Raw genomic sequence first — 18,268 nt, 5'->3', positions numbered from 1 at the left:
CGAAATAAAATTCTACGTGTTTATTAGGTTGCTGCAATATCTGCAATCTGATATTATCAAGTAAATCAACTCTATACATTTTATTTAAGAATTACTAATATTAAGCTGAAGATCTTATCACGTGATTTTTTTAAGCAATATTGGTGTTGTATATTGAAGTTTTGGAGTCACTGTGGTAATATTCTAAAAGTATCCTGTAATTTCATAATATATTTTACGAAATTCATATTATGAAATTTGAGGCAAAAAAGTTTTATTTTCATTTGTGTTACTCATTTTTCGATGCCGATCTCATTCTTATTTTAAATCCTTATTGAAGATTTCAAGTCACGATCTAATTTTGCCCCTATTTTAAGGCTCGGTAAACAAAAGGCAGGTGATGCCGGGTGCGTGTGTGATTGCACTGCCAAAAATAGCCGGTGGTACAGAACACACGAGCAGGACACAATCTCCCTGAAGACGCGTGATTATCAATTAAACGGTCGAAAGAAAAACAAGAACTGAAAATAGCAGCAGCACCACCTCGTTAAAGAGTCCAATCTCCGCGCGCACTATAAAGCGATTATCGCCCTGGCCGAGCGAGCGAGCGAGCAAAGGAACGAGTCGGGCAAACAAGCGTGCTGGACCAGCCAGGCAGCATCCAACAATAATCATCGCCGTCTCTCTCAATCGCAGCGTAATAATATATTCCTTCTCTCGGAGCGAGAGAGAGAGAGAGAGAGAGAGAGAGAGAGAGAGAGAGAGAGAGAGAGAGAGAGAGAGAAGAAGGAGAGGAGTACCACGAACTGGATGCTGGTTAACAACTGTGTGCCTCTCCTCCTTCTAATCAGCATGCCATCATCGGCCGGTCGTCGAGCCCGTTCGCGCCGCCTCGGAGCCTATTCCTCCGCCGGCTGGCGTTCTCTCCTCTCCTCTCCGCTCCGCTGCAGCCGCGCAGTCAGTCGTCAGTCGTGTGTAGAGCGTCGTAAGAGACGCACGTAGCCACGTGCACCCCTATGCAAGTGCCAGCGTTTGCTCGCGTGACATTCGGACACGCCGTCCCCCGTACACCCCCGGGGGCCCCGTCAAAAGAGCAAGACCCTGAGCGCGCGCCCGCACCCTACTGACCGCCCTTGCCGCTCGGACTTACCTGCCTGCGTTTACTTGCCAGGTCCTGGCACACCTGAGCACCGGCCGGCTCACCTGCCGCTCGTTAGAAGCCAGCAGACCTAGAGAAATTTTCACTTCCCCGCGCCGTTAGCCGCCCGCCTTGCCTAGGAAGAGGAAGAAACACCCCCTCGCGCCTGTCAGATGTCCCGGTGACAAGATGTGGAAGCACGTGATAGCGGTGTTGACCGCGACCAGCCTCCTCGGGTGCCACGGCAGTCTCAACCTGTTCATCAGTAAAAAGGAGTCTGTGCGCCTGTTAGGTGAGTTCCAAGCTTCAAGCGCTCAGCTGGGTGCTTTTCCGTAAAATTAAGTCCCCGTCGATGGATAGATAGCCCGACACCTTTTCCATCAATCACGCTGACTGATGATTCTGTAGACGATTCCTCATTTCAAACGCGTTTGTTGTTTCACCACTAAAATGCAAATCAGCCGGCGAGGGAGGCGCGGAATTCCGTGTAGGAGTGTATAGAAAAATAAAGAAAGAAAGCCGTGTGTGTGTTGTGCAACAATATGCGCGAGGAAACACTGGCGGCTCGTTAACGAGTTGGTTGGACTTGTTGATGTTCAATCACGGGGTACTGACAATAGCAATTACCGGCGAGCCTCTCTTGTTTTGGCCTTGCGCCCGCCAAGCTGCGAATGATTGAGGAGGAAAATTGGATGCCTGATTTATCTTATTGCTGCGCCGATTGGAAACGGTCCAGCCGCATGCTCGTCGCGACTCCCGTGTTCGCTCGCCGCTTATTATTATTCGCGGCGAAAAACGAGACGTGCCTAATTAAATGTGTTAAATATGACGGGTGTGCTCGCGGCAGGTGGATTCGATTTCTCCATTTTCGATACAAATAACATCTTAAAAGTGGCATTCCGTCCGTGGCAATCATCGTGAGAGAGGATCCCCGCAGTCGTACAAATGCCCGCGTGACTCCCCCATAAATCAGTCCAAATTAAGTCATGAGCTCGTTTTTATTCATGCTGTCAGCAAGATTTTCTGGCCATTTTTAATTAAAAAAAAACAATCTCACGCTTCAAGAAACACTTCAAACTAGAAAACAATTATTTTCTGGATTAAAAGAAAAATCCTTTTTATAGCATTTAGGGTCTTGGGTTGTAATTTGGTCCGTATGTCAACAGACTTTCCTGAAAGAATCCTTATTCAATTCACCTTAAAAAGGAAAAGTTAAATCGACTATTTCAGGCCTAACATAAAAAGAGGATCGTTCTGTCTCTTAACAAACTCTTAAGTAAAATTAAGAAAGAAGGACAAGAAAATTTGTCACAAGAGTGAATGAAGAGCGTAATTTCCCAGAAGAACGACCTATCGATCGATTTTTCTTGTCAAGTAGAGTCTGCCTTATAAAAATATCACGATTGAATGAAAAATGGCTTCACAGTTCGTTTTAAAACGGTTCCCATGTTAAATGCTTTCAGAGCCACGTAACTCTCAAATTCCGACGAATCAAAAATTTTAAACGAATTTCTTAACTCGTTGGATGCTACGCGATGTCAATTATTTCGCAAAAAAACTATAAAACGTCGAATCCTGAGTGTTTCCTTGTGAGGAAACATTGGAAGAAATTCCCTCCTTGACCTAGCACCTCAAATTTCTCCTCACTCATAATCGAATTGTTCCAACCCAGCATCCTTTTTGAATGGTGCTCGCAAGCGGGCTGCTCGCGGTGAGATATTATATCCGCGCGCTAAGAAATACGTGTTGCAGCTGCGAAATTTCGAACCACCATGCATCTCGCACCACTGGAGAGAAAGAAAACGCAGACGTGGTATGTGCAAAGCTGGCGAGCATGCATGTAAGTTATTCAACCAGTTTTTTCCAGCCGCGTATTGAATATCACGATGACAGCTTCCATTCATGCCACCTCGCTAGTTAAATATTTTTACTTGCTCCATCACTCAAGCAGCAGCAGCAGCAGCGAGCAAAAGTGCGTGCCTCGGCCAGATTGTTCTCCAAACCATCCTGCCTTTATTTTTTGCGCTCGCGAGGGAGCAGTTTTAGCGCGCGCGTGTGTTCCTTTTTGCGGCTCCACGATTGTTGCAGTGCGAAATTCCTGCTTTTTGACAGCCGTTCGCGCATTGAGCCATCAAAGTCAGTCAAACGCACTTACGTCCGCGCTGAAAAGTTGTCCACTTGATGTAGAAGGCTGCTCGCAAAAAGCAGCCACTTGCGGGCAGCTGTGGACTGGCCGAGTGTTGACAGAGAAACGCTTCAAATTCCGCAGGAAAAAGGAAAAAGTGTTTGCTTCAAGAAAGAACTTACAGAAAGCATAAAGCTCGAATCTTTTTTTAGCGCATTGAAAAACTAGTATGATCTTAAAATTGTAAATCAACCTCAAAATAAAGCAGGCTAACCTAATTCCTGATTTTTTGTATACATGGAATGAGGAATGTGGTTGTTTGAAAAAAATCTTGTTTCATTAATTTATACTTGATGTCGTTTCAAAGTGCCTGGCTTTCTCCACCGTTTTAAAAATTTTGTAATTCGAGATGATGCGATGACAGGATTACCAAAGCATCCCTTGAGGGTGGGGGTGTACGAACCCCTCTTGGATGCGTATACCTGAAAAAATAAATCGACCTTCCCTATATAAATTCGGTCGAGAGAGATGCGGCCTATAGCTGTTGTACCAGTGCACGCTCGGAAATTTATTTACGCCAAAGAGTCGTGACTACTGCCTTTCGCGATTGGATAAGACAGACTCACCTTTGCTGCTCGTTCATGGCGAGGGTGTTCTCGGGATGCAAGACATAAATTTTCTTTCGCCGAATGAACGGTCTGCCCGTGCAGACAGAAAAAACAGCAGCCGCGCAGAATTAATGCCCGAGCCGACCAGTTAGCCAGTTATGGAGATGAGGCCGGCACTGGAGAGCAGAATTGTCCTTCCTGCTGCACAATATACAAATAAATTATGTCTGCCTGCTCGGCGGGCAGCAGAGCAGAAAAAGAAAAGCAGCGGCACCCATATTGTGACTCTGATCGCGCTGCACTGATACTTTTATGTGTATATGTGTGCGTCTCGTTGGTTGGCGGACGCCAGCAGCTGGCTTTTGACTTCGCTTCTGGCCTAATCTCTGGTACTCTATCAGATTTGCTGCAACCGCTTGGTGGTTGTAAAAGGCGAGGAGTCAAAAATCTAGATTCTGTCAGAAATGCTTTATATGTGAAAGGAAAATGTTTTGGCCTGCTGCAGGGGGAGGAGGATAGATTAATATCCAACCTTGCGTTGGTGGCTCGTGATGCGCCCAGGGTGTTCGCTTTAAAAATTCGAGATTATATAAATCGATGCTTTTTAAAATGTAATTCCTTTAGATCGATCATTTAGTCATGGCAACAATTAAAAAGTCCAACAATTGCCAAGGAGGCTTTTGCCTGCCAGATGACGCAAAAATTAAAGATTTTAATCAGATCATAACATTGCCAAAATTAAAAAAAAAATTAATGGAGACAGATAATCATGGCCACAATTATTGGTCTCAAAATATCTTATTTCAAACTATTTTTAAGGAATCATTGAGGCCCACTTTGGAACATCGTAATTTTTGTGAAATACGAAATCAGTCTTTGATAATATTGCGGCCAGTGGTGTCAGTGGACTGTTATATAGCTAGTTTTCCTCTGTTATTGCCTGAAACACAATATCTCGCTTCTGTCGTGCCCAACACAGCAGAGCTCTGTGCTATTAGCTCTGCAATTATTGCCGATGCATTAGCAGCTGGCGGCTCAAATTTCCACCCGGCCTACTTGCCTGTGTTTTTACCAAACTAGCGCCTCGCAGGGTGGTAGAAGTCACACCAAAATATTTTCACAAATGCATCCGCCTCTGTCAACAAAGAAAATAGACTGGTGACAAAAAACTGCCATCGTGTGTGTTTACTTTTGTCATAATTTATCTTTCGCACTAGATACTAATGCAAGATGGCTGAGAGTGTTTTTCTAAGCGAGGGTGCATCAGAATTTTGTCCATCATCATTGCTAGCTGGGCATGGGAACTCACCATACAGAGGGTGCGGAAAAAAGTGAAACAACGCTACTGCTGCGCATCTCAACCCCCCCAGGCACCTTTTTTCTAAGAAGGGATCCGAATAACAATGAACTTATATGGTCAACATATTTTGACAGGCATACGCGTTTGAGGCTTGCCCACACGTCAAAGCGTAAAAACCCTATTTATGCATGGATTACTGTTTAGTCGAAAACCAAAAGAAGAATTTTATACGCCTGAGCTTAAAATGAGATTGTTTCCGCCCTGCAACAATGAACCCCTCATAAATTATGTACAAAAGCGATGGACTTGGTTTCACTTCACGGGAATAGAGAAGGACGGTTGTTGAGTATAATGGAATTAGCTTGACCATCGAAGGATTTACAACTTATTTTTGCTTCACTAAATTTTAGAGGATTGTAAAAATCAAGATAAAAAATATAGCCAGGGCCCCTCGAGACTCGCTCGCGGGCCGTACATCCATTTTTCTCCCAAAAAAGTGGTCGCCAGCGTGCTTGTTAAAATATTTACATGAAATCCGACATTATAAAGCAATCACGTTTTATAATCAGGAATTAAAATAGAGGAGGTGCATGTCTGCTTATTAAACGTTGGTGGTCCCTCCTTTTTTAATGTAATCAGCAGTTGTTGACCGAGCTGCTGCCTTATAATTTACAATTCCAAGCAGTGCCTGCGAGAATCGTATTCTACTCGCTGCGTCCTACATCAAAACAAACACAAAAAGCGGAGAATTATTACGGCGAAGGATGAAAAGTGAGCGAGTCAGCGAAGAGAGCGGCATTCCGATCCTTTCTTCTCTTAATCCCGCCACACAATTAATTATTTTCCTCCGTAGCCGGCGACCTCAGGCGACTCGCGTGATTTTCTATTCCTCAAAGCGTGCCAACGTCTTTAAATAATGCCGCTAATTTTCTGCCTATTTTTCATCTCCAACCTTCTGGGCTTCGAGGATTAATCTATCATTTAGTGCTAACGCATTAGGGCACATACCATTTGCATTCTAACCATGCAGACATTTGGAAATGTGACAAAATTACAAACTATTTAGTTTGAAAACTTTGAAAAAAGTCCATTGTCTGCCCAAGAATTTTCAACTTCAAATTGATCGCTTTATAAAAATAATATATGTATTAATTACTAAAAAAATATTATGGATAAATATTTTTATTCAAGCTGGAATAATTATTTTTCGTTATCAAATTTTAGATTAAATTTCCAGCAGTACCTATCGATCACTCACTCTGCATATCTGTGCAATTGCAACAAATTCCACAGATCAAATAATCTTTACCGTGAAATCTTGAATATTATCGTGACAAGTGATTGATTTAAAAGACGATCCTAACTTTTTCACAAATGCGATAATGTTATTGGGAGCGTCCCTTCCTTCAATTTTAAAGCAGTTACGTTCGTCAAACATTGACATGGGTACCAATTAACTTGTCTCCGGCAAATCATTCGCTTTTCTCTTTTCGGCGGCGAATAATTTGACTTGCCCTTGCATGCACACGCTGACAACTCACATTTCCGAGCACTCGTCGGGATAATCTGTTTGCTTAGTTAGCTGTATATTACCGTGCGCAATTAAGTCTTTTTACAACAGATGCAAAACAAATTTTCCCACACACGTGCTCGCAGGTGCTGTGTTACGGTGTACGCAGTTTCCATGCTTAAATTATTCAAAACGGCAGTGGGGGCCTAACGAGAATAATTATCAGACTTTTATTACTCGACGAGTTATTTTTAAGGAAAGAAGTTCTGCTTGTTGTTGTTTAATAAGCACCTTGTAAAATTATACCTCCGATCCATCAGCGCGGCCAAGGACTGTTTGTTTAAGCTTTTAATTTTTCCCGTGCCGGCCCCCTCTCGCGAGTGGTGGGAATGTAAATTGGGCGTGCAAGAGAGTACGTGTTTATTCTGCGCTGGAAAGCAATTTATATTTGAATTAAAAACAATTAAGATTTCAATAAAGATTCTCTCCTCTGCGCTCGCAGTGAGTAATGAAATTATATACCACCTGTGTGTGCTGTGCAATAGTTTGGCTGGTGATAATTTCGGCCTGCCCGCGTGTGTATACAAAATGCACGCAATACATTAACACGACCACAAATTATAATTTTAATCCTCTTCTGCCTTCTGCCTCTCGCTATCGGCTCCGCCTCTCCATCCTCGTGCGAATTTTCACGGTGTTTATGCACAAAACGGCGAGTGGATTAACGAGCTGCCCTTTTTGTAATATAGTTTTATGTCAGACGAGACCGTTAAGGAATTTGGCCCGCAGACTTCTCTCTCCTTGCAATGAGTCAATTTTCTTTTTTGGCAGGATGGTCGAAGGCGCGATTCTGCTCTTCTCTCCCACAGAGGAAATGATTATAATTTTTATAATGAATATTTAGATGAAAATACAACACTAAACTTGTAAATTCAAATGTTCAAGACAATCTAAAAAACGTGGATGGGCGAATTTTGTATTTTGGTTCTTTAGACAACAGTTAAAGCATCTCAGTCAGAAAGTTTTTAACATTTTTTCATGACCAGGCTCTTTCAATTTAAATAGTTAAAAAGTACCTCATCTTTATCCATTATATATTGTTCTTTCCTCTTTGCAAAGAATACTCTGGACGGCGATTAGCAATAAGCAGAGTAGATTAGGAGCACTGCAAGCAAGTATCTTGATCCCATTTGATGAGAAAAGCGTCTTGGCTGGCTTATTTGTTTTGCAAATGAGCGCATTTTGCAGTACAATTAGGCGCTTGGCTCGCTTGGCTCCCCTTGCATTGTTCCGCGGCCGCCAAGGCCAACACAGACGATTAGGCTTTCAACATTTCAACGCAGGAGGAAATTTCGGGCAAGCTATGGGAAGCCGGGAGTGGATCGCTCATCGCCCAAAACCGAAATCCGACGCGAACCAAGTCTTTCAAGACGACGATGCTTATGAAATAAAAAAACGAAACATTGCGACTCCGTGCTGGATCAACACTAAAATTAGTGTTTATCTTGATCAGTTTATCCAAACACAAAATACCCGGCCCATTTTATAAATTTTCAATTCAGCAGTGTGTTTGGAATTCAGCGATGGCTGCTCTTTGGAATAAATTAAACTAGTGGACACGATAATTACTTTTGACGTGCTTAATCGCCCCCGACTGACTGTCGAGAGAGCAAGGTTCGGATCAAAAATTTATAATAGTGAAACACACACACACATCACTACTGGGCTTGGGTTGCAGGTGGGCCGCGCGTTTCTTTTCGTCTGACGCGCTAGAGCAAAAGGGACTAATCACTTATCGTGCTCTCTCAGTCAGTCCAGCAGACAACAATATATTTTTTCTTGCTCTTGCGTTGTGTTTGCTCGCGAGCTTTTTATTTGGGTTTGACGGGTTATTAAATGGGCGGGCAGAAAATATTACAGCTCCCTCGCGAGCATAGGGATGCCCTCGGATTTTTTATCGCCTTCCTCCCATCACGCCAAGCAAACAAACTTTGCGTCTTAAGGCTATTTGCCGGTAATTGAGTGCGTACTTGGACACACGAGGAAAATGAGTTACGACGGAAACGCTCACAGTCGCGACTATCACTTTGCGCGCAATTTGTGATGTTTACTCTGCAGTGGAAATCAGATATAAATCAACATACCATCACAGCGGCATTTCCCGCTGTAACCCGAGCAGCAATTTGCCGGTGATTGATGCTCGCGTGGAATCGGCTCTGGTGGACAATAATTACGGCAGCAAAAGCGATCGTGCGTTGCCAACCTTCAATTTGGCGTCGGGACCAGGGTGTAATTGGCGAATCATTCCCCCCTTGGGCCCATTTTCCACACTCGCCAAATGCACACGTACTCTTTTACACACACACTCGTCAAGTGGGTAATGGCTTTCCCGAGCGGCATCATCATCATCATCTCCCCGTCTGGCCGGAGGAGTTGATGAATCTCTGCTCCGCCAAGCTGCAGAGATATTGCCAATTGTTTTCAGCATATACCGAGTCAGTACGTATATATGCAAATCCGAGCGCCTTGTAATTATACAAGAACCAGCGTGATTGTTTATTTATGCGGATTCGCCCTCGGGCTGTTTGATCAGGCTTCAAATATGGCTGGTCCCAGGTCAGAAAAACTGCCGATGGTTAATTTTGATGGGAATTTTTCTCTCCGCGGATATATATACACGGACCTCCCGGGTTTTCATTGTTTATTTACCTGGCGGACGAGCGACGAGGCGAACCTGTAATTACGACCGACTAACCAATAAACGAGAATATGGCATGCACACGCGGACGGGGTGAGCCGAAAAATTATCCACCTTTCAATGAAATTTTATTTATTACCGTCTTGTTAATAGAATGCGTTTGTGACGGCGGCTGATCGTCGTGATTAATTTGCTCGTTGAAAGCTCGGGCCAACTCAGCGACCTCAAAAGCAGGCACGATTTGAAAGCAGCGCAAATTTCTTAAAGGCTACTCAAAAATGCAAACAGTATCGGTCCAGAAATGATTAAACCCATTTATGTTCAGTCCAGTCAAATAAATTTGCCGAAATTCAACTTTCACTTACAGAAGTTAGAAATAAAATAAATTAAAGTGAAATTGCAGCCAATGAATACAGGAAAATAAACGAATAAATTTTATTTTAAAATGCAGTCTGATAAATTAATTCCCAAAACAATATGGCGTTAACTTTATCGTAATCTCTTAATTTGAATTCAGTTATTATTTATGTCCCATTTTATAGCGCTCAGTGCTTTTTATGAGCGTGTGAGGATTAAATACCCGTCTTAAATTCTTCGCCATTTGTCGCACCACCAGCAGCACCGGCACACTAATTAAAAAGTTGGCCGAGCAGGTGAATAATTTACTGCACCCGCAGCATGCGTGTAATAATCTCCGGGATAATAAATTTCTTGTTTAGTAGGTAGTCATGTTAATGACAATTTATTGCATGATAACGACGCGCCGCGATTATTACACCCAAAAATGTGTGTACACAGACGCAAGCAAGCAAGTCTACCTACTTCCGTTATCAAACACTTGGCAGAGGCGCCATCCTTGCGGTGTAAGACAATACACACACTCTCCTCTGCGATAAAAAATTTCCATCAACAAACTCGGCTCATTTGCGTTGATAAAGAGGGTAACGAAAATCTCTTCCTGCGCGCGCGAACGAGCGAGCAGTTTGTTTTAGACGCTGACAGCGGAGATCCTGCTGAAAATAGAAGGATCGTAAATTTATTTTGGAAACAGCAGCAGCAGCAACCAACCAACCTACACTCATGGCACAGGCAGAGCGCGCAATCCATGATATCAGCAGCCGTTTCCTCCCTTATCGCGATGTCCGATAAAAATAAGCAAGCCTCTGTGCGCGAGAGAGGGAGTGTGAATGTGAATCCACGTAGGTTATCTCCGACTTTTCGCACCACACGTGCGCCCAACGGCAGCAGCAGCAGCAACCGCATCGATAATCATTTCGCTGCGCTTGTTTGAACGTCCGATGCGAGGGTGCGAAGTTTTCGGACGGCGCCTGTTGCCACAAATAATTAGCACGCATGACACTGCCAATCTATCGCTGCTGCTGTTTCTGTTGCTGCCGTTGAGAAGAACTCGCTTTTTATCTGGTTATCGCCACTTGTTGATAATTATTTAAGTCAATACGGCCAGATAAGCGGCTGCAACCGGTTTGCACTTTCGACTTGAGAGCTCCCAATTATACGATTTCGTTTTCAACTCTTACAGGTTCTAGCGGTTCTGCAGTTTGAAGTCAAACATTGACTCTTTAAAATTTATTATTTGTTTCACTACTGCAAATTCAAATACTTGATGTGAGTCCCAAATCCCATCATTGGATTTTAATATGGCAAGTACTTCACAGGGGCATTTTCCCTGCCAAATGATCATTCTAACCAGTTTTAACGAGGAGAACAATTTCCTCTTTTCTGCGCTTCAGTTCTTTTTATCATCAAAAGTTTGAAGTTTATAACTTTTAAATTCGAAACAAACAAACAAAATCAGAGCCACTCAGACTCGTTAGGATCGATCAATTTATCAAGCAGAATTGACAAGCCGAGAAATTCCTCTGCGTGTGTATGTTTAAAATAATGACGATTTCCTACGTGATCAGAGGACAAAGAAGCGTCGATCATCTGTTGGTGCGTGGATTGAATTCGTCCATCAATCAAACGTTTGATTCGATAAGGTGGATCGACCTGCAGGAAAAATCCCAGGGTGAAATGCCAATGCAGCTCGCTCTGGAAAACGTATCGGATAATTTAGTGTTAATCTCGTGTGAACACACCGATTTTTATTGTGAAGATCAGTTGGTCGGATTTTTTACGGCCTGCCACACTCCCTTTGTACGAATCTTTGTCTGTTTTATTGGTACTGTACAGGTGGCTACAAAAATCGTGCGGCTCTCCGCTGCGTGTATAACAGAGCAGCAACAAGTGCGCGGCGCTCTCCGTGTTATTCAAACTGATAAACGAAGGTGATCTCGCAATGCTCCAGCAAATCCAATAATCGGCCTCGCAGTCAGTGGCGGGCGAGTCCAATTTGAGCCGGAAATGACACTCTGGTAAAGGCAGCCGACGGCTTGTTCGAGATAAGCAAGATTGATTGTTTGAAAATCGGTTCGAATTCGAGATTTATGAACACCAGAGATGCGTCCGGGAAACGCAATTCGCGGGTTTCACCCATTTCCGGGAGCAGGAAAATTTTAAAACTCGGCTGCAGAAATAATTGAATGTGCGATTCGAGCAGTCACGCACGCCACTCTGCTGAGTGACAGCCAATCAAGCGGCGACAGAGCGAAAAATCCGACTCCGGTCTGCGGGAATAAAGGGCCACCAGCATCCAATTTGCTTGGTGAATCAGCCCGGCCGGCTGGTGCTCCTACGTCTGCTGTTGTTGTTTTGCCCATTAACTGGCGTTTTGAATGGCATAGCCGAAATAATAACAATTATCCTCGCAGCGGCGCGGAGAGAGAGAGAGAGAGAGAGAGAACGCCAGAGCAGCCCTTTGAGTGATGCTGCGTTTTCTTCGCCGGCCCGAAAGCTTTTAGTCAGTCGGACATGCGGCCCCGCGAGACGCGCTGATGGAAACGATGTTTATTTAATGCCAAATATAACCAGAGGCGGTAAACCCTCCATTAAATTATTTATAAACAGCACACATTTAATGCTCGGCTGCGGCTGCTGTACCTGTTGATAAATAAACAAACTAGATTAGAAAATAAATTGACTGAATAAATTATCCCTTTGGCCGCTCGCTGATGCGCGGATAGGCCACAAAATCGTTACGAATCTCCGACCTCAGGGGCCGGTCTTTCACTCAGTTCCAGCGCAGACCGGATAAATTTGGGATATTCACTAATTTTTATGATTTACTGCGTTTCAAACTTCAAACTAAATTAGAATCAAAAGGCCATTATAAAAAATGGTCAGTGGGATGGAACCCCCGCAAATTTAATCCACCTGCCAGCCAGGTGTCGGAAGGGAATGATGGATGTTGACAAATCTATGAAAATCAACCCCATTAACTGAACATATATGTCAGTAAACTCAAATTAGATTGCACACGAAAAGCTTGATCTTGTGAGCGTCGTGACAACTCTTTTTGCGCCTTTGTGATTTTTCTCACGAAATGCTGTCAAGGCTGTCAGGGATTATTGATGGGTCGGTTGAGACCGAGGATCAGGTTTTTGTCCAGCCTGCTCAGAGGCTTGTGTCGCCCTGCCATGCATTGAGCAGCATATGTGCGGCGGCGAGCAGAGGCGTCTGTCACTATTTTACCCGCACCACACCTGCCCCAGCAGGGCTTCGCGGAACAGCTCAGGATGGGACTGTGTAGCAAGTGCGACGGGGGGCCTCTCGACCAGCCAAAATGAATTATCGCGCCAGCATGCCTGCCCACCTCCATGCATTTTTTCGAGACCTTCGGAAACACTGCTGTGCGGCGCCTGATAAATATTATTGTCATTTCGAGATGAGAAAAATTTTCATAATTTCTCAATTTACTCGGCCGCCTGCGTTGAGCGAGGAATTCTTCGCACAGCCTTTGTCTTACACTCCGCATGATTAATCGAGTTTGCAGATCCCTTCGACAAATAAAAGGCTTGTTGGGGTTTCTTCTTTAATGCGACTCGATCCGAAATCGAAAAGTAAATTGCACCTGCTCCAAAGTTAAACAATGGCATTATATGGCGTGTAACCGACACGATCGGGTTGGACTGATAGGAAAATATTTTTAATAATCGGACTTCTCGCGGTGATGATTGATAAGTCAATTTGAAGTGACATGGCCACACCATTTTCTCCCGTAGCGCCGATTTATTTCGACAGGCGCGTCCCTTGTTCAAACAATCGGTTCGGACGAAATGGAAATAATAAGTACTGCACACAGTCGTGCTGGAGAGCGTCGGAATTATTATTATGCTAATTTTTCAAATAACTCTCGCGGGGCGTCCCAACGTGTTTGTACACCATCTTGTATCCATTTATTAAAACAGATGGTGTTTGTTGATAATGAAATCGCTTCGTGTCCTGTTTGATGACTCGTCATTCTCGGCCGAATAAATATGAGCGGGTAAAATTGTTTTTGCTCCTGGAGTGATTTCACTCGTGAATCCGTCATATTTTAATCGAGATTCCCGACAGCGACAAAAAAGAGTGCCATAAATTGTCCAAACAGAGACACAAAAACATAAAAAGTGACTGCTCAGGCTGCCGATCATATTTCATCTCTCCTCTGATGTGTCTTGTCGACTTAAGACCGCAATGCGGTTCCCTTTGCTGAATAAATTGGCCAGCAACGCCTAGGCGCAGCGTTAAATTGTTATTACACATACGAAAATAGGGTCTCGAGCAGCGAGCGAGAGATATTTAAATTAAATTTGAATAAGGTGCCATTGTTTGCGCATAAACACAAGTCGTTTTGCCGAGAGGTCAGATTTTTGTTGGGCGGTGTGCTAAAATTATACGCCTTTTGAATTCAGCGAAACAGTCTAATTTTTATGCCTCGGAACTTGAAGATATTTATGGAAGCTGTTTGATTGTATTTTGAGATCTCCTTAAAAAGCATACCCCCTTTACCTCCAGCACTGAAGACGACGTCATTTTTAGTGAAAAAGCCTTGACCGTTCGTTCATTCAATTCTTTGACAAATTCTTTCTTTGGTCAAAACACTTTGTGAAAAGGAGGTGACAATAAAGTTAAAACCTCCTGCTGTGTTGTTGATATGTACCTTTCAAATTTTTACACTAGCCATTCAATTTTATCGGAAACAGGGCCACGCAGGAGTTGCGTTGTAACTAAAAAACATCAACCTTTAGAAATCCAACGTACACAAAGTGGGAGCACGATGCGTATTCCCTGAAAATATAAAGCGCTTTCTTCCTCACCCACTAGGGGAATAATGAACAAGCGCACGGCAGGTCTGGTTTCCTTTTTGCTTAGGTTTCTTTCCACCTCGTGCAACAGGTAACTAACTGGCCGTGAAGTAGGAGGTGAATAAAGTTGAGCAAATAAAAGTGGGTTTATAGCCAATGAATGGCCAGGGCGTCCGCTTTTCATGCAAATAGCACAGCCAGGGGCGCAAGTTTAAGTTGCTATAGAAAACCGGATAAAAGATTTCCAAGTCCGACAAAACCGTGAAATTTGGTGAAACTTTCTTTTCTAGATAAAAAAAGATTAGTTTTCTGAAGCCTGAAAACGGCAATGCTCAATATTCGCGTGTTTTTCCTGAGCTTCAACCTCGAAACAATAAATTTTTACGAGAAACGTTTTGTGCGTTAGGCTATGGTTTACGATTTCGGAACAACTCCGCAGTCAGTTGTTCTAAACTGATTTTTAATAACCCCGGCCTGATGTGTATGTGTGTACACATAAAAATATTTATTACGCGCGCCGTTTTTCCCTGATAAAATAACACTCTCGTTTCTTGCACGGCGAAAACGATTGCTGCGCCGCGATTGTGTGTGTGTCGGCCTTTTCGAAAGCGTGTCTGTATATAAAATTTAACAAGGTACAAGTACGACGAGAGGCGTCGTAAAAAGTCGTCTTAATTGTCTCGTAAAAAGAGATGAAATTCATTTTCGGGGCTGAGGCCGTTTTTCTCGCAATTTTATTCATCTGCTGGCATTCCGCGCAGTGGTCGAGAAGTGCTGAGCAGCGGAGGTCGGTTTAATGTGCACTCTTTGGGTCGAAATATATGTATCAAGATCTGCCGGGATATTATTTCACGGCAAGAGGCATATTTCGTGCGTCCTGTTGGCCATCTGCGAAGCGTCATCCTAGAAGAAATTCTAGCCACAAAACGATGACGACGATGCTGCTGCTGATGCCGAGTAACAGGAGCCTTTTGTTGCACGCTATGCTCACTGAATCTCAAGTTTCATATCTCTCTTCGGTTTGTGCCGTGTGCGTTAGATGAAAATGTGACAGACTCGATTAAATCAATGCGCCAAACGGACACGAGAGTGTGTGCTTTGGTGCTCGGCACAAACGGGCATGTGTTTGTGTGTGTGTGTTTAATTAAGATTCGCTCGCTCGCTCGCTCAACGTCGTAAATTCGAGACTGATTCGCCGCCTGCTGAAACGAGTTTTCACACTGATTAAACTATGAAATTGCGAGTAAATTATCGTGCCGCCTGCCGCATTATCGCTGCCGGCTGCTTTCTCTCTGATTTGCGTACCTTCGATGTTATTATAACGAGGCTTGATTTATACTCTCTTTTGCGTGCGCGAAACTCGACTCCTTGAATCTCGATTTTGCCCGTGGCCACGGATTGCGGGTCGTAAAATGCTGCATTATTGCGCGCACCTGAGTCGAAGCAAAAATTATTGGCAAAAACCAACATCTCTGCTGATTAAAAACGTCCATAAAAGTTGATAAAAATCGCATCGGAATCGTGTCCAGACTAATTTCGCCTGACTATGCGTATATTGAATTGCGTGAAAGCAAGATATAAAAGCGGGCCTGGAGGCGCACATTTTTTCTTCGAATTTTTTTAGACCGCCCAATGTTGGTCCAGCAGCTAGCAATTTATATCTGTCGGGTGGCATTTGTATACGTTTCGAGAAATCCAAACAAGCCGGCTCCTCGATACATCAGCCTGTTGTAGGAAAAGCTGCAGAAGCTGCAAGTTATTTTCATTATTCACCTAAAATAAACTAGGCAATTTAAAGTATAGATCCATGGAACGCTGACCCCACACCAGTACACCGCATTTTATATATTTGTGGCAAAATTCGAAGATTGAGTGACACATGTGCGGATTGCCTAGGAGAAGTAACGTTTTAACTGCCGTGACCATTATTTTGACCCCTAATGCCAAATACGAGGAAAAATGTATTCATGCAGTGATTATAGGGTGGTAGAATATATTTTCAACGAGACAATTTAGCACCAGAAAAGATTTCCAAGATATTTACTTAACTAATTAAAATACAAAAACTTAATCAAATCTGTTTCTTAACATAATAAAAACTGTTATTCTTCAAGTGATATAAGTGTAAAATGCAAACTGTCATAAACTTTGCTTCAAGTTCACAACCCTGTCGACCCCACAGCCTTGTGCAAGTCCCCCAGCATAGGTCTGCTTTTATAGCTGCTCGCCTATTGTTCACTTAGAAGTTCTTAGCGAGGGTTTTGTCACCTCTCGTGCAAGCAGCAGCTCATATAGAAATAAAATTTATCCGCGCGCATGGCCCCGCTCAACGAAACTCAGGAACAGGAAAAAGGCCCTTGTTGTTAGTTGGGAGCTGCTGCAGAGGGATTATTCTCTTTTATTGTCAGCACGCACTGTGGGTCCAATTATTATTATTTAATAGGAATTATACGCAGACGTTTGATTTCCTCGCACGTCGCAAGGGCTGGCCGCTATTGTGCCTCGTAATAGTTTCAATAGAGAAAGAAAATTCGATCGCGTGAAAGACGAGCCTCTTATTCGTACACATTCGGACACATAGGGTGACAAAACTTGATTTGCGCCTGGGGGAATTTCCTCTTGGTGAAACTTTCACAAGGGGTGGTCTTCTCGCCTTTTTGTATTCGAGCGGCGTGTGCGCGCCAGAAATTTTAAACTCCCGCGAGTAGTGAGCAGGGACCAGTTCAGAAGAGGAATTTCAGCCCATCAAAATGCCAGAAATCGTTGCCTTGACTGGATATTAAAATATTCGGGATGAGTTACGGCGCGCCGGTGAGAATGTGATCTTGATGGAATTTGTGGTAGGAAATGAACTCGTTCGTCCGATTTCCCAAGAGATTAAAATCGAGCGCCTAATTTGTTGGCAGACGTTTGAAAATCAACGCACAAAAACGATACCAGCTGACACCTTGTTAACACATTTCAGCTTGTTTAATATGTAAACAAACGGCACGCAACAGCGTGGCTGCTTACACGCACACGCCGCAGATAAAGAAAGAGTCGTCCGTCGATGAATACGAATTTAATCGCCAGGCCGGAATTTAATCGGACAAGACCGCGTTTCGGTCGCCAGAAGCGAGCGTGTTTCCTGCTTTAGACGAGATGCAGTTCGCCTTTTCAAACTCTCTCCGCCGGATTTTTAAACAAACGGCCGTAAAACATCAATATCGAGTCGCCCGATCTGCTCCAAAGGCTTGGGCCGCGGAGCCGATCGGTCAAGAGAATTCGAAAACAAGCATTCGGAACGAGGCGATAAATAATTTTCAGCCTCCACTCCACCACTCTTTCTCTCTCCTTGTACATTTTCTATAACCACTCGCTAACTAACTAGCGCCGACTTTAATAAAAGGAGATACAAACAAGTCAAATAACGGCTTCTCATTTGTCGGAAAGTGTACACGCACGCAGATGCGAGAGAGGCTGAAACAAAACGAGGTGCCGAGATGATTAGATGCGGATAATGAAAGAGACTTCTCTCTGCTCTTTCATCTCTATCTCTCTCTCTCAATACTCACAGCTCGCATGCAATTCTCTCTTTTCCCTCGGCAGCATTGTGGACTTTGCAGGCTTGGCTGCCTCAGAGACTGCGGGTAATTAAGACACTGTGCACAATCAGCAAGGAAAAGCACAGCAGATGCTTCCGTCGGCGACGCTTTTTCCGCCGCTCCTCGAAAAATAAATGAGC

At 43.7% G+C, this 18,268-nt stretch overlaps 1 protein-coding gene across 2 annotated transcripts in view; it reads left to right on the top strand.

Annotated features, from left to right (window-relative positions):
- Positions 1-948: 948 nt before the first annotated feature.
- Positions 949-18,268, top strand: part of LOC135944642 (tyrosine-protein kinase Dnt-like) — a 44,586-nt gene continuing 27,266 nt past the window's right edge. The window contains exon 1 of one of the 2 annotated variants that reach the window (XM_065491735.1): positions 949-1,409. In XM_065491735.1, coding sequence (XP_065347807.1) covers positions 1,307-1,409 — 103 coding nt within the window. In that variant the 5' untranslated portion in view covers positions 949-1,306. The remainder of the gene's footprint in view (positions 1,410-18,268) is intronic. The other variant, XM_065491736.1, reaches the window with a different exon arrangement.

Source organism: Cloeon dipterum, chromosome 4, assembly GCF_949628265.1.
Source record: "Cloeon dipterum chromosome 4, ieCloDipt1.1, whole genome shotgun sequence".
In the NCBI taxonomy this organism is placed as follows: Eukaryota; Metazoa; Arthropoda; class Insecta; order Ephemeroptera; family Baetidae; genus Cloeon; species Cloeon dipterum.
This window is presented reverse-complemented; position numbering and strand designations above follow the sequence as displayed.